This window comes from Cetorhinus maximus, chromosome 25, assembly GCF_964194155.1.
Source record: "Cetorhinus maximus chromosome 25, sCetMax3.hap1.1, whole genome shotgun sequence".
In the NCBI taxonomy this organism is placed as follows: Eukaryota; Metazoa; Chordata; class Chondrichthyes; order Lamniformes; family Cetorhinidae; genus Cetorhinus; species Cetorhinus maximus.
In genome coordinates this window covers 40,105,048-40,118,577 of record NC_135903.1, presented here as the reverse complement: position 1 = coordinate 40,118,577, position 13,530 = coordinate 40,105,048, and the positions used below count along the sequence as shown (strand labels likewise).

Genomic DNA, 13,530 nt, shown 5'->3' with positions numbered 1-13,530 from the left:
TTACTGACAGGTAAAAAAAAGTCAAAGAATAGAGAAATATTAAAATTATTAACATGTCCCCCTCATGTGATAATGTCACATGAGATGGGACATGTTAATAAGAAACACATAAAGTTTATTAAATTTTTAAAAACCGGACATGAAACTTCATCCCGACCAGCGGATGACGTTTCATGAATAATCTGGAGCCCGCTGGGGCTCCTGGCCTACCCAACAGCCTTAAGCTTGGACAGGCAGGGTCTTTAACAAGGTTAATGAGCCTGTCAATGGCCTTAATTGGCCATTGACAGGTCGGCGGGCGGACAGCTGATTTCGCTGTCCGCCTGCCTTCCTGAAGATTTAAATGGACCGCGATGAGGTCGGGGATTCCTCCCCACGTCATCCCGCATCATTTTCCCCTTGGTGAGCGGGCCCCGCCCCCCCAAATCGCCAAGGGGAAAATCCTGGCCCATATCGCTCACAACGCTACATAATTACCACAAACAGGGTTATCTTTACAAAGCAACCTGTGGCTCAGCTAGCAGTACTCTTATACCCAAGTCAGGAGGTTGTGGGTTCAAGTCCCACTCTAAGACTCCAATGCAAAATCTAGACTGACATTCCAGTGCAGTACTAAGGGAGGGTTGACTGTTGGAGGTGTAGTCTTTCAGATAAGATGTTAAACTGAGGTCACATCAGCCCACTCAGGTAAGTGTTAAAAAAAAAAATCCATGCCACTATTTTGAAGAAGAGCAGGAGTATTATCCCCAGTGTCCTGGCCAATACTTATGTCTCAAACAACATCACAAGACCAGATTATACCAGATTATCATATTGCTGTTTGTGGGAGTTTGCTGTGTGCAAACTGGCTGCTGAATTTCCTACATTACAACACTCCATCTTTGGCTGTAAAAGTGCTTTGGGACATACAGTGGCTGTGAAAGACCTTTTCTACTGAGGTATAAGCAACCTAAGGTAAGATAAGTGAATGTATGAAATTTTGCAACACAATGGGTGACTTTACAGACCCAATCTCAGACACGCTAAAATAAATGGTTTAAACAGATGATACCATTTACTGTAATCTATCTGCCTGGTATTATAAGGGAGAGGAAAAGAGAAGGGACGAAGATCTCATTTCAACAGAATCCATGTACTGCACATGACCTACTGATTTACGGTCAGTGCTACTGGCTAAATAATTTACTCCAGAATTGTCATTTTCACTTCAAAACATACTTTCCAACTCTACAAACCAATAGATCAAATTGAAGTAGAATTTGCTGATAAATTATTGGTGTGCGCATGATACACGCTGCTATTATGTTGCAAATTAGACATCAATTAGTGGAAAGGAAGGGATAGCCCATGAACTGTCATTTAAATTGCAAATTGCCACAAGTTGCTAGTCAATTTGGGCTGCCCCACCAAGATCTTTGCAAGCACAGCATCTCACCGATGACTTTCCTGTGACATTTGTGAAGCTGTTGCATTTATATATTAATTGCTCATCAAACTTGCCACAAAAAGTCAAGTTTAGTAACTGACAGTGCAAAAAACACTTTTAACATGATAATTGTTAATAATTGCCAATAAACTTCTTTGGCCCAGAAAGTGAACAAATTAAACTATGAAGTCTCATTCCTCCAGTTTGTGAATTGTTGCTGGATATTTTTTAAAAATGTCAAATTCTAAAGTTAGCTTTCTTCCCTTATGTTTTCTCTCTCTCTTAATCCAGTATTTCCTCCTCCTCGTTTTTCTATCTGTACCGAAAATTAAATCGAATTTAACCACTCCAAGTCATCCTCCTCCTCAGTCATTACTCTTTATTTCTTAAAACCTTTCATTTCAATGATAAAGGAGATTCACTGTTTGTCCCATTGTTCACTAAGGTCCCAAATACTATTCTGTCCTCTCGCTTATCAATCGACCTTCCAGTAACTTTCTGGACAAGTTTTTTAAAACATGTTCAAACAGGTATAAATAATAGTGCATGCTGAAAGATATACCTCTCCAGCAAAATCTGGGTCATTAAATCTGACTGCGTACCTTGAATTCTCTCCCATTTAAAGTAAATGTAGCAAGAAATGCTCTGAAACGTCTGGAATTAATCTTGCGTACTCCCTACAATGTTCCCATTGCTCCTAGACAGACTGTCTTTGGAGAACTTCAGTCACCTGGTACGGAAACACAACTTAAAACCTCAAAGACGAGGGAAGTTAGCTACTTCCACCATTTAAGTTGACCTTGGGAAGTTATATCACCAAGTACCTCATCTGTTTTAAACATTTAGTTGTTACTACGTGGTGTTAAGGCAATTCAGTCAGGCCTATTAAAAAGCATTGTCTTCTGAATCAGTTCCTCAGGCCAGGCAGAATTGAACTCGAGAGTAATAACTTCTTCAAGGAGAAAGCCTCCTTTTTTTGTTAGGGACAAAATAAACTTTTTCTTTAAAAAATGTGCCAAAAGCAACCGTCATTTTCAAGGAAATTTCTTTTAACTTGTAACTGGCGTGCAACTTTACAAGGACACAACTAAAAAGCATTAAGTAAATCATAAGGAAAATAGTACTGCCTCGGCTTCGAACCACCATTATGCTCATTAACATTTCTCAATAGCAATTCACCGTAACAGCTTTAAAATAAAAAAAAAGTACCCTTAGACATTATTTTAGCAATCAAAGACAACATTTTGCAGTATTTTCAACGTATTTTGTTGTTTTATAAGCTAAGTTCCTCCCAGGTACTAAAAACCCCCTGGCAAAAACCAGTGCTACTGCCAGGCAAGCCAATTAAAACATTGTGTACAAATAGGTAATTTTATCAGTTTGCCCCAATATCACACCATCTGGCAATGATTATCTTCAAGATAGATTGCACAGTAAATAGAACAAAAAAAAAACAAACCCACTGATGATACCACACTGCCATTCTTTTCTCTTGTGAAAGGTCAGCATAACTCAAGCAGTTAGGGATCCATTCATTATACCTGAATGAACTTTTGTAACTCACCAACCCTAATGTTACAAGCTATGTAGCTCATGTTTGGAAAGTTTAATTTTGCTATGTTTAACTTGAATCATTTTCAGGTCCAATTTCCCTGCACACAACTAATTTAAAAAAAAAAATCCTACTGTTACTTTAAATAATGGTTACTTTTTTTTCATTTTACGTTATTGTTCTGAGCAGCAGTAATGTGCGTGCGCTAACTTTTCCACAAATAGGGGATAACTGAGGGATACGAGGAGAAGACAGAAAGCTTGGGTTCCTTGGTCGAAATGGCCATTTCCTTGTCTCAAAATCAAAATGCTTGATTACTAAATCAACCAAAAAGCAGAAAATAGTCTGAAAGGTATTATGCTGGCCAAGATGATGCCATATTTCATGCTTGAATTCACATAATTTTCTGAATCATATTTGGGCACGTGACTAGTGGCAATAAATCAATGTCAAATGATATTCCACCTACTGCACACTCTGAATTAACTTAGAACATAACTTAAATCTATTACCTAAACTTAATGGTGCAGTGTTGCATCAATGAGAAGATTTTGGGAGAGCTCTTTCTGATAAAATCAGCAGTTGTACGTGCTTTCATTTCAGTGTTTCTGAAATCTCATTGCATTAAGACAGCACAATGGAATGTACTTGGCTGTTCCAATGTGTCTTCACAAACAGTAGGATACAGGTTTGAGGCTTTAATTCAAAGATGAGTAAAATCTCAACTTTGTCTAATGATACCTAAACACAGGCCAGAAACATAAAACCATAAGATGTAGGAGCAGAAGTAGGCCATTCGGCCCTTCGAGTCTGCTCCACCATTCAATGAGATAATGACTCATTAATCCTCAACTCCACTTTCCTGCCTTTTCCCCATAACCCTTGATTCCCTTGCTGATTAAAAATCTGTCTGTCTCAGTCTTGAATATACTTAACGACCCAGCCTCTGCAGCCCTGTGCGGTAAAGAATTCCACAGATTCACTAGTCTATGAGAGAAGAAATTCCTCCTCATCTCTGTTTTAAATGGGTGCCCCCTTACTCTGAGATTATGTCCTCTGGTCCTAGACTCTCCCACAAGGGGAAACAGCCTCTCAGTATCTACCCTGTCAAGCCCCCTAAGAATCGTATATGTTTCAATAAGGTTGCCTCTCATTCTTCTAAACTCCAATGAGTACAGGCCCAACCTACTCGACCTCTCCTCATAAGAAAATCTCTCCACACCCGGGATCAACCTAATGAACATACTCTGGACTGTCTCCAATGCCAGTATATCTTTTCTTAGTTAAGGGCACCAAAACTGTTCACAGTATACTAGGTGTGGTCTAAGTAATGCCTTGTATAGTTGTAGCAAGACTTCCTTATTTTTATACTCCATTCCTTCTGAAATAAAGGCCAACATTCCATTTGCCTTCCCTATTACCTGCTAAACTTGTATGTTAGCTTTTTGGGATTCATGCACAAGGACACCCAAATCCCTCTGTGCTGCAGATTTCTGTAGTCTTTCTCCAGTTAAAATTTAAATAATATTCAGCTCCTCTATTCTTCCTGCCAAAGTGTATAACCTCACATTTTCCCACATTATATGCTATCTGCCAAGTTTTTGCCCATTCACTTAACCTGTCTATGTCCCTCTGTAAACTCTGTCTCATCCTCACCACTTGCCTTCCCACCTATTTTTGTGTCATCCACAAACTTGAAGATAGTACATTCACTTCCCTTATCTAAGTCATTAATATATATTATAAATAATTGTGGCCCCAGCACTGTTCCCTGTGGCACTCCACTAGTTACAGGTTGTAATCCTGAAAATGGCCCCTTTATTCCAACTCTGTCTTCTATTAGTTGGCCAATCCTCTATCCATGCTAATATCCTACGCCCAACACCATGGGCTCTTATCTTATTAAGTAGCCTTATGTGCAGTATTTATCTGCGACATTAACTTAACAGGCAGGAATGGGGGAGTAGGGAGGGAAGTCGCAGAGTAAGGCACCATGAGCACCTCCTAGTGACTTTTCGCAGAGTGGTACTTGCCAGTCAAAGAACCATGCATCTCTCAGGTAGATCTCAAGAGTGGGAGAAAAGCATGGTCTTTTTTTAAATGTAAGTCTTTGCATGGAGTGGGAGGGGTAGGAAGAAGGAAAAAACACACAATCACAAAGCATAGAATTTCACTGAAGCAACTGCATTTTGTAAGATCTTGTCGAAGTTGTCATGCAAGATTTATAATTAGACCTAACAGTATAGAACCACAAAGATTTAGTTCTAAATCCCATAGGTAGTCTGTAGAATTTCGGGAACAGGATATTCCACAAGGCAGTTTTGAAAGGGACCATTTCATAGTTGGTATGAATCAGCATAGCAACAAAATCTAGGAGCAACATTTGCTGAACTGCAGCATGAAATAAACTATGTATGGCATTAAAAAATGAAGTACAGGAATATTTTTGTAGTCGAAGGCCTTAGGGACAGCACTTCTGCATCATAAAGCTGTTCAAAGCTTTTTACTCCTACTAAGTATTCAAAAATATAAATTGTCGACAACACAAAATGAAATACAATGATTCTGAGTACAGTTTCTGATCACAGCAACATTTTCTTCTCCCAGACCATTTAATATATGCCTGAAGCATAAATTAAACCATCCCACATGCATTACAGCAGACCAGACCATTATCACAATAAGCATGCACATAGTTCAAACTATGGCTATTCTATATTACAACTCATAGGAGGACCAACTTTGAAACAGAATATTCTGAATAGAATCACTTAAAAGCACTACGTAATCATTGACAGATTTATCCTTCTTTAAAAGAAACAATGCTCTGTGCCTACATTTTTCAGTTCCTTCACCTTCTTTCTTCACTATTACACACTAAAAGCAGCCTAAACATTACCAGTTCCTCCACTGAACATATTACAACAGCTTTACACACATCACAGCTTTTAGCTCTATCAAGACACTGCTGAGAATGGCTTTTGAATGACATATGCACCAGCCTACTCAACAATACAACTATCAAGTTTGCTAGCTGCTGGAGTATTGAACCCTGCACATGCTTACCAGGGCAGAAAGCATCCAAGTCTGGCTTCTTGGCTGTGGTTCTGGTTGGGGAGCTGAGCTCCGACTCTGGGACTCGAGGGCTTTCCACAAACTTCGCCTTCCTCAGGGGGGCTGGGACAAGAGAGGAAGAGGGTCGTAAGTGAGGGGAACAGCAGGCAACAGATGGAAGCAGTTAACTAAACGGCCCACTGTGACGGAGACGGATTGAATTACTTTATTTGTGGTGCTGCATGAAAGCAGCTGTACTAACCATCTACAACAGAAAGACAAGGTGTCTTGTTTTTCAATAAATACACTATATACAAAACCATAGTACACTAACTAATGAAGATTTCTTCTCATTTACCTCAGCTGTCCTTGTCAAAACTCTAACACACGTCACTTATATTTAATTAACCTTTATACTGCCAGCCAGGAAACATATTGTAAATCAGACAGTACTATACACAACATGAGGTTAGCAGACTAGAGGTTAAAGCAAAAATGAAAGTACTGTACAATATGCACACAAGAGATTCACTATGGGTCAGCTGTAATTCAAAACCACTACAAAATTCACATTCGCTTAAAACTTTTGTATTCTGCCCAGAAACAGCAAGGGTAATGTTTAGAAACATTACCATAGGAAAGCAGTTCTAAATATTTTGGCAAGGAAACACACATAGAGCCTCCATTATTTTCCTTTGCTTATTTTTCTAGAATCCATGCTGCTAAATAAGGGCTTTTCATGTTGCCATTCTAAAATGGTTGACACATACATTATGATTTATACAAAACAACACTGAACCAGGCAGCCGACATATGCTGCAGCTCATTTACATGACACTCTTAAAATGCCCAATACTCGTCTGTTAGAATGCATTGTTTATTTAATATTTCTTCACTTTTGTTTTTATTTATTTGAGTTCCTCTCTGTGACTCCTGTGCCTCGTGTATTAGTCATAGTTCCGTTCTCAGTCCTTTTGTTAAGGGTATTCAGAGCGGGCATCTAAGAGGTATGCAAGTGAAGTCCAGTATGACTCACCCATCACAGACAGAGAAAACAACACTGCCAAGCTTTGCAGTTGTGATCTATTCATTGCACTTTCCAGTAGTGGTCATAGGTAAGCACTGGGCAAAGATAAAATCAGACACCTCTGTGACGCCTGACAGAGTCAAACTGCCTGCCTGCACTCAACCGTCTACCTTAATGTTAAGGATAAATACTTTGATGAGGAATTTGCCGGAGCCTGAGGAGCTTTACAGAAGTAATCATAATAAATATCTAGAAGGAAGTAATAACAAGTACGTTTGTTCTAGTCGCAATTGCCGTTCTCAGTACATTCCAGCAAATTACAGAACAAGGTAAAATGACCAATATGTATTTAATTGCATAACGCTATTGTTCCCACTGGCAGGCAGTAAGCCAAAGGAAATAAATTTGAGACCAAACTGGTATCTTTCAACCAGTTGCTCAGTAAGCACAGCTACATTCAACAGTGCTTGGCCTCCAATATTTTCTCTGCACCATGACCAGAGCACATTAGTGTATTTAAAGCAGACTATGACTAAAATTTCATAACTTTCACATTACCAAAGAAGAGAGGGAAGGTAAAAAGGAGCAAAGTTTACTATTCCAATATTATACTCACTTTATTTAGGTTATACAATCTCATTTGACATGTCCAAACTGTATCAAAGAGATCGTTCAAATTGGCTACTGATGGCCAGTTGGCCAGTACGCATGCAAAGCACTGCATACTGTAAAAATTCCAGTCCTATTTCCTGGCCAAGTGTCAAAGAATAGAGTTTCAACCTTTATTATAGATTTCTGAGATTCTTTTATTAACCTTACCCGTGCTGCTCAATTCACATATTCAGAATGCAGTCAAAACAATCACTGATAATTTAATCCTCTACCACCCAGCATTTGCAGTGTAACTTCTCTGGCTCTCAGAGCTTATCATAACACCACCATCACTATCAACATCAAGTAAACAGAACTCCCCAAAAATCTAATTTTACCAGCAACAAGACTATAATTTACAGTGCTGCTGGGTTTAGATTGCTACATTAAACAAACTGACAGTAAACATCATGCAATTAAGCTGCAGTTATACTGCTCCTTTCTTCTTGATATAAAGTGTTTTTCACTGGAGTGCATCAAGGCAAAATTAGCAATACAACTCGGGTGCGAGATCCTGATGACTCTCGAGCACATGAAAGTCAAGTGAATGGCTCCCTCAGGAGGCAGCCTCATGAGATTGAATCCACAAGGATGGTGTAATCTCCAGCTCAGTTAAAGCATGTTTTTAAAAGTGCCCAGGTGGTTTGTTGACCCCTAGGCATTTCATACATTTACATTACAGTTTTGTAATAAATATTAGGAGAAGGTACATGCTCCAGCCTCTACTCTCCTACCATTTAAAATAAGTTGCACAATGAACAGAGTTGACCTCAATGCAACACATAGTTGTGTGTTGTCAATACTGTAACTTGGATGTGCCAGATTACACCATCCCCCACAGACAGCAGTCTGTGACCAGTAGCTGGAACATGAGTGCACTTTGAATGCTATACATCCACTGGAAGCCATGTACTGAGACAAGCCATACAACATCAGTTTCTTCCTATTACAAGTGAGAGATGTTAATTTATGACCTCAGTGTCTTGCCTTTCTCCCAGTCATATAAAACCCATAGAGAACTCAAATCACCAGGTGTCTGCTGAATCTCCCAGGTTATTTTACAATTCAGCGGAGGCTTATTTTTATTCAGCGATACGGGTGATGACTGCTGCGAGATGAAATCATTTCCTAATACTGTTAATGGCATAGACCATGTCAGCAGATTATTATACTGTACTCACCTTGTATAACCTCCAAGAATCAGTCCTTGTAGAACTTCCCTGGATAATTGGCATTCTAGTCTGCTGTGTTAATGATCTGTTGAATCTATTGCACACTTGATCCATCAATAGCCAGCACAAGGCAAAACATCACTGGCATCTCACCACAGCTCCATGGCCTCATTGTTCTAAAATGCTGTTTTGTTTTCACACTATTGTAAAGTACTGTTAGGGTTGCTATGTCACTGTATAGACAGAATGATACATTCCAAAGAGCCTATCAAGTTTGAAAAAAGGAAGTTCGAATTCAACCTCACTGACAGAGACCTGAATGACTTGAATATGTAGAATAGAACAAATTTGTTCCAGTGAGTGTCCAATCTTGACTTTCCTTTCTGAATTCAAGTCCAGATACGCTACAGAAAACTGCTTCAATCAATTTCCTAAAAAGACCATCAGTTTCAAGGAACTAAACTTTAACATAAGTCAAACCAAAAGCTCTTTGATATAAATACATTCTTTTTCACACATATACCCAAGGAAGTAAATTTTAACTGACAATTTATAAAGACCATTATTAGATTCCAATGAGCTAAAAGGCTCGATTCCAAAACATTTTATTAGTTGAGTTGTAATTAGCAAGAAAGCATCTAATTCAACAAGATGTTCTTATGCTGCGCTATAACCTGGAATCATTGCCATTTCTATGGAGCAGTCACCTATTATGATCATGTGTTGCAGTTCTAAACAACTTCTAATATAATATAGGCAATGTCAAACTTACTTTATGAAATGGTCATCTGTGCCATGCGGCTGTTACAATTTGGACCTATGCCAAACACATTTTATTCATGCTCTCTGCAACGTGCAAGTTTCCATGTACAGGCTTCACTCATTCTATGGTTTAACTCCTACGACTTTAGGAATACAGTGAATGAATTAGCATACCCACGACTTATTCATAATCACCCTTTTACTGAGATATTCTCTTCCAGAACAAATGGCACACAGGATGCTCACCACACCGTCAGATCTTGTAAATCAGGTTAAAATTACAAATGCAATTCCTTACATAATAGATTCACAATAGAAGCAAAAATGGTTTAACCGGACAATGTTGAGTTTATTATATTTCATATTTTCTGATTTGAAAGTATAAATCTCTATAGGACCACATTCTCTTCTTGGAATCTTTAAACTGCAGCCTTTACTGATCTTTTGTTTATGCATATATCTGTCATGGACCTCTAGCTCACTACTGTTACATGGAAATAAAGTTAAAATGAGCAGCTGAGGGGGTAGGTCCCCTGCTGCCTTTGACGTGAAGTCCAGATTCTTCCCAGTTGTCCTCAGTTCATTCTCAAAAGGCCAATAATAACTCAGTTCAATCATCTGAGTGGATAGGGATGTGGACAGAATTCCAATCATTATCTGGAGAGATGGTTACCTGATCAGACCTCCAACAAAGTCCTTTAGAATATCCATTTGATAAAACAACATGTGTGCCAAGCTTGTACACATGGGTAAAAATACTGCTGTGCCACTCCTGATACACACTATGACCATACATTGCAGAATTGTGCATAGCCAGCTCATAATATTCCATCCATTCATTTTACTGAATGCATAATTATGGACTTGTAACATATGGGGCAGAATAGTCTGCCAGTTGGGCGGGTGGGCCCGACCTAATCTCCAGCGGGCGGGGACCCGATCCCCGCCAGGCAAGCGGGCCGCACCACCATTTTACGTGGGCGGGCCAATTAAGGCCCGCCCAGCGTGACATCCGGTGGGAAGCGCTATGCGTTCCTTGTGCGGGCGGGGGCGGGGGGGAATCCCTGAAATGGAGAGTGACAATGTCACATGAGTTGGGACATGTTCATAATTTACAGAATAACTTTATTACAACTTTTAAAACCCTGCATGAAACCTCATCCCGCCGCTGGATGAGGTTTCATGTTTTCTCTATTTGCTGCCGGGCTCCTGGCCGACCCGCCAACCTTAAGGTTGGACGGGCAGGTCCTTTAATTGGTTAAATGATCCTGTCAATGGTCTCAATTGGCCATTGACAGGTTGGTGGGCCTGCAGCTGATTTTGCTGCGCCCCCGCCTTCCTGAAAATTTAAATGGGGCGGGATGATGTTGGGGGTTCCGCCAGACGTCATCCCGCGTTGGCGAGTGGGCCCCGTCCCCTGCTCACCGACGGCAAAATTCTGCCCATGGTTTTTCATTGTGCAATCCTAGCGCATTCCAGGGGAATAGCAGAATTATTATCCCACATCAGTTTCACAAACTAGCCAGGCAATCTTTGATTAAATTTTGTTTATAGGTAATATCAGAAAGCCTTCCCTTCTTGAGCTGGCAACTATTCTTTGAAACAATTTAAAGGAAAAGACAAAAAATAAATCTTTTAGAAGGAAAGAAACAAGTCCAATACACAGCTTAGCTAAATTTTAATATAAGATAAATTACATAAACATTTTAGAATAGTACCTGCAGTATCCCACTCATATAGTTCCATATATATTTTATTCAATAGATACATTGCAAATGTATCTATTGAATAAAATGTTGGAGTAGAGGAATAATCAAAATGCTTAGTTGTTTCTATAGAAACTAGGATATTAAGCCTAGGACCCTTCAAGCAGCTTCTCAGCAGTACTGTACTTTTAAATAAGCAAACAGGTTTAAATATTCTATATTAGTAGGCATGAAATACAATGCTATACCCTAATAACTTGAAAATAAATGCTACAAAAAACATACCTTGGTCTATAACACCACAGACATTTACAACTTGCCATCCGGATTCTGTTATACGTGATCTTAAGGGAAAGCTCTACAAAATGTCTCCTTGACCTTCAAAGTAAAACTCAGGACATTCCAGACTTGTCAACATCTGGGAAATGTTAGGAATGACATCTAAGTTTAGCAAGAATGATAAAGATTGCAAACTCATTTAAACATGTGAAGCTGTGCTTATTTTTAAGAATGATAGATTCTAAAATAGGTTACATTTTTAAACCAAAATGAGTGATCACCATTCCTAATCGATTACATTTGGCAGACTTATATTTATACCACCATTATTTAAGCTGGCCAGTTGCTTTCCACAGGTGCTATTAGCTGCCAGATAGAAATAGTCAGATTTCATACACTGAAGGATGATCTCAATTAACTGCCCTCTAAAACGGTCTAGCAAGACACTCAATTTTCAAACATATTCCTGATCAGAAAATTATGTACCTTTCTGGAGGAATTCATTTGTAAGCTTCACATATATAATTTCATTTTCAGATTGCATTGAACTTCCTGGGTCAATCCCACAATACTCAAAACCACCACTTTCACCTGAACTTCACCCTCACTCCACAAACCATTAATGAAGCACAATTATTCTTCCTGGATGTGAGCCTCTTTGTTTTAATTGCGTATTCTGTACCAATTTTGCAATACTCTAAATAAAGCATGCAAAACAAATTTTTAAATTAGATTTCATAAACTGTTAGATGGAAGGTGGAAGTAGTCCACTTTGTCGATAGGTCTCACTAACTATCCACTTTGTCCACCTCTGTGAAACTGAAGAAATATATTTGAAAGATGGATATATCCAGTTCAGCTCAAAAGGTGGTACTACTATTGTTGCATCTTGGATTCGCACTATTGTAAAGGTAGACACAGGGCAATGCAACTCAACTCCCAGGAAATTAAAATGTTCAGGCCGTTTCTGGAAGCAAGTCTCCCAATTGAACCAAAGCAGGTTTCTACAGTAGACCCAATTTGTAACAAGGTGAAAACATTTGGGAGGCAACTCTAGGTTTGTGCCTAATTAATAACAATGGTGATACGCAGGAAGCCCAAAATCCAAAATCACTATTTAGTGTCAAACCAGGGCCATCAGCATCAGGCAAAAACTAGGTGCAAAATTTTCCATTGTGAGCCAAATGCTTCAGGTGACGAACCAATAACAAAGATGAATAGAAACATAGAAAATTTATGACATAGGAGGCAGCCATTCAGCCCATCGTGTCCTTTGGAGCAGAGGAAAAGCCATTCAGTACAATCCCATATGTCAGTACTTGGTTCAGAGCCCTGTAGTTTAATGCGTCTCGGAGAAACTATAGCTTAGTGGTAATTTTGCTGACCTAGAGGTCAAGACTAACATTCCAAGGACACGAAATCAAATTCCATCACAGAGGCCGGGAGAATTTGAAATTAATTAGTTAATAAATCTGGAATAAAACTCAGTAAAGACGAAACTAGCAGACTGTCATTAAAAACCCATCTAGTTCAATAATGTACTCCAGTGAAGGAAACCTGCCACCCCTACTCAGTCTGGCCGACATGTAACTCCAGGCCTCCAGCAACGTGTTTGATTCTTAACCGTCCTCTAAAATAGTCTAGTAAGACACTCAGTTGCATCGAACCACTACAGAAAAGTAAAATAAGAATAAAATTGGACAGACCACCTAGGCATCAGAAACAACAAAGGCATCTTCACTTAAAACCTGGGAAGGTGCCAAAATTGGGAGAGTTGTCCCACAGACTAGTCAAACCACAGACTAGTCAAGTAACAGCCTAATGGTCACACTCATCAAGTCACACCATAGAACCGCACTTCTCTAATCGTCATCCCCGAGTCTGTCCTGTCCCAACAGAGG

The 13,530-nt window shown here is 39.3% G+C and overlaps 1 protein-coding gene across 2 annotated transcripts in view; it reads right to left on the bottom strand.

Annotated features, from left to right (window-relative positions):
• LOC144668069 (protein TANC2-like) overlaps positions 1-13,530 on the bottom strand; it is a 923,845-nt gene that overhangs the window by 372,144 nt on the left and 538,171 nt on the right. For both annotated transcript variants that reach the window (XM_078529835.1, XM_078529836.1), the window contains one exon: positions 6,045-6,155. In XM_078529835.1, the coding sequence (XP_078385961.1) occupies positions 6,045-6,155 (111 nt within the window). The remainder of the gene's footprint in view (positions 1-6,044; positions 6,156-13,530) is intronic.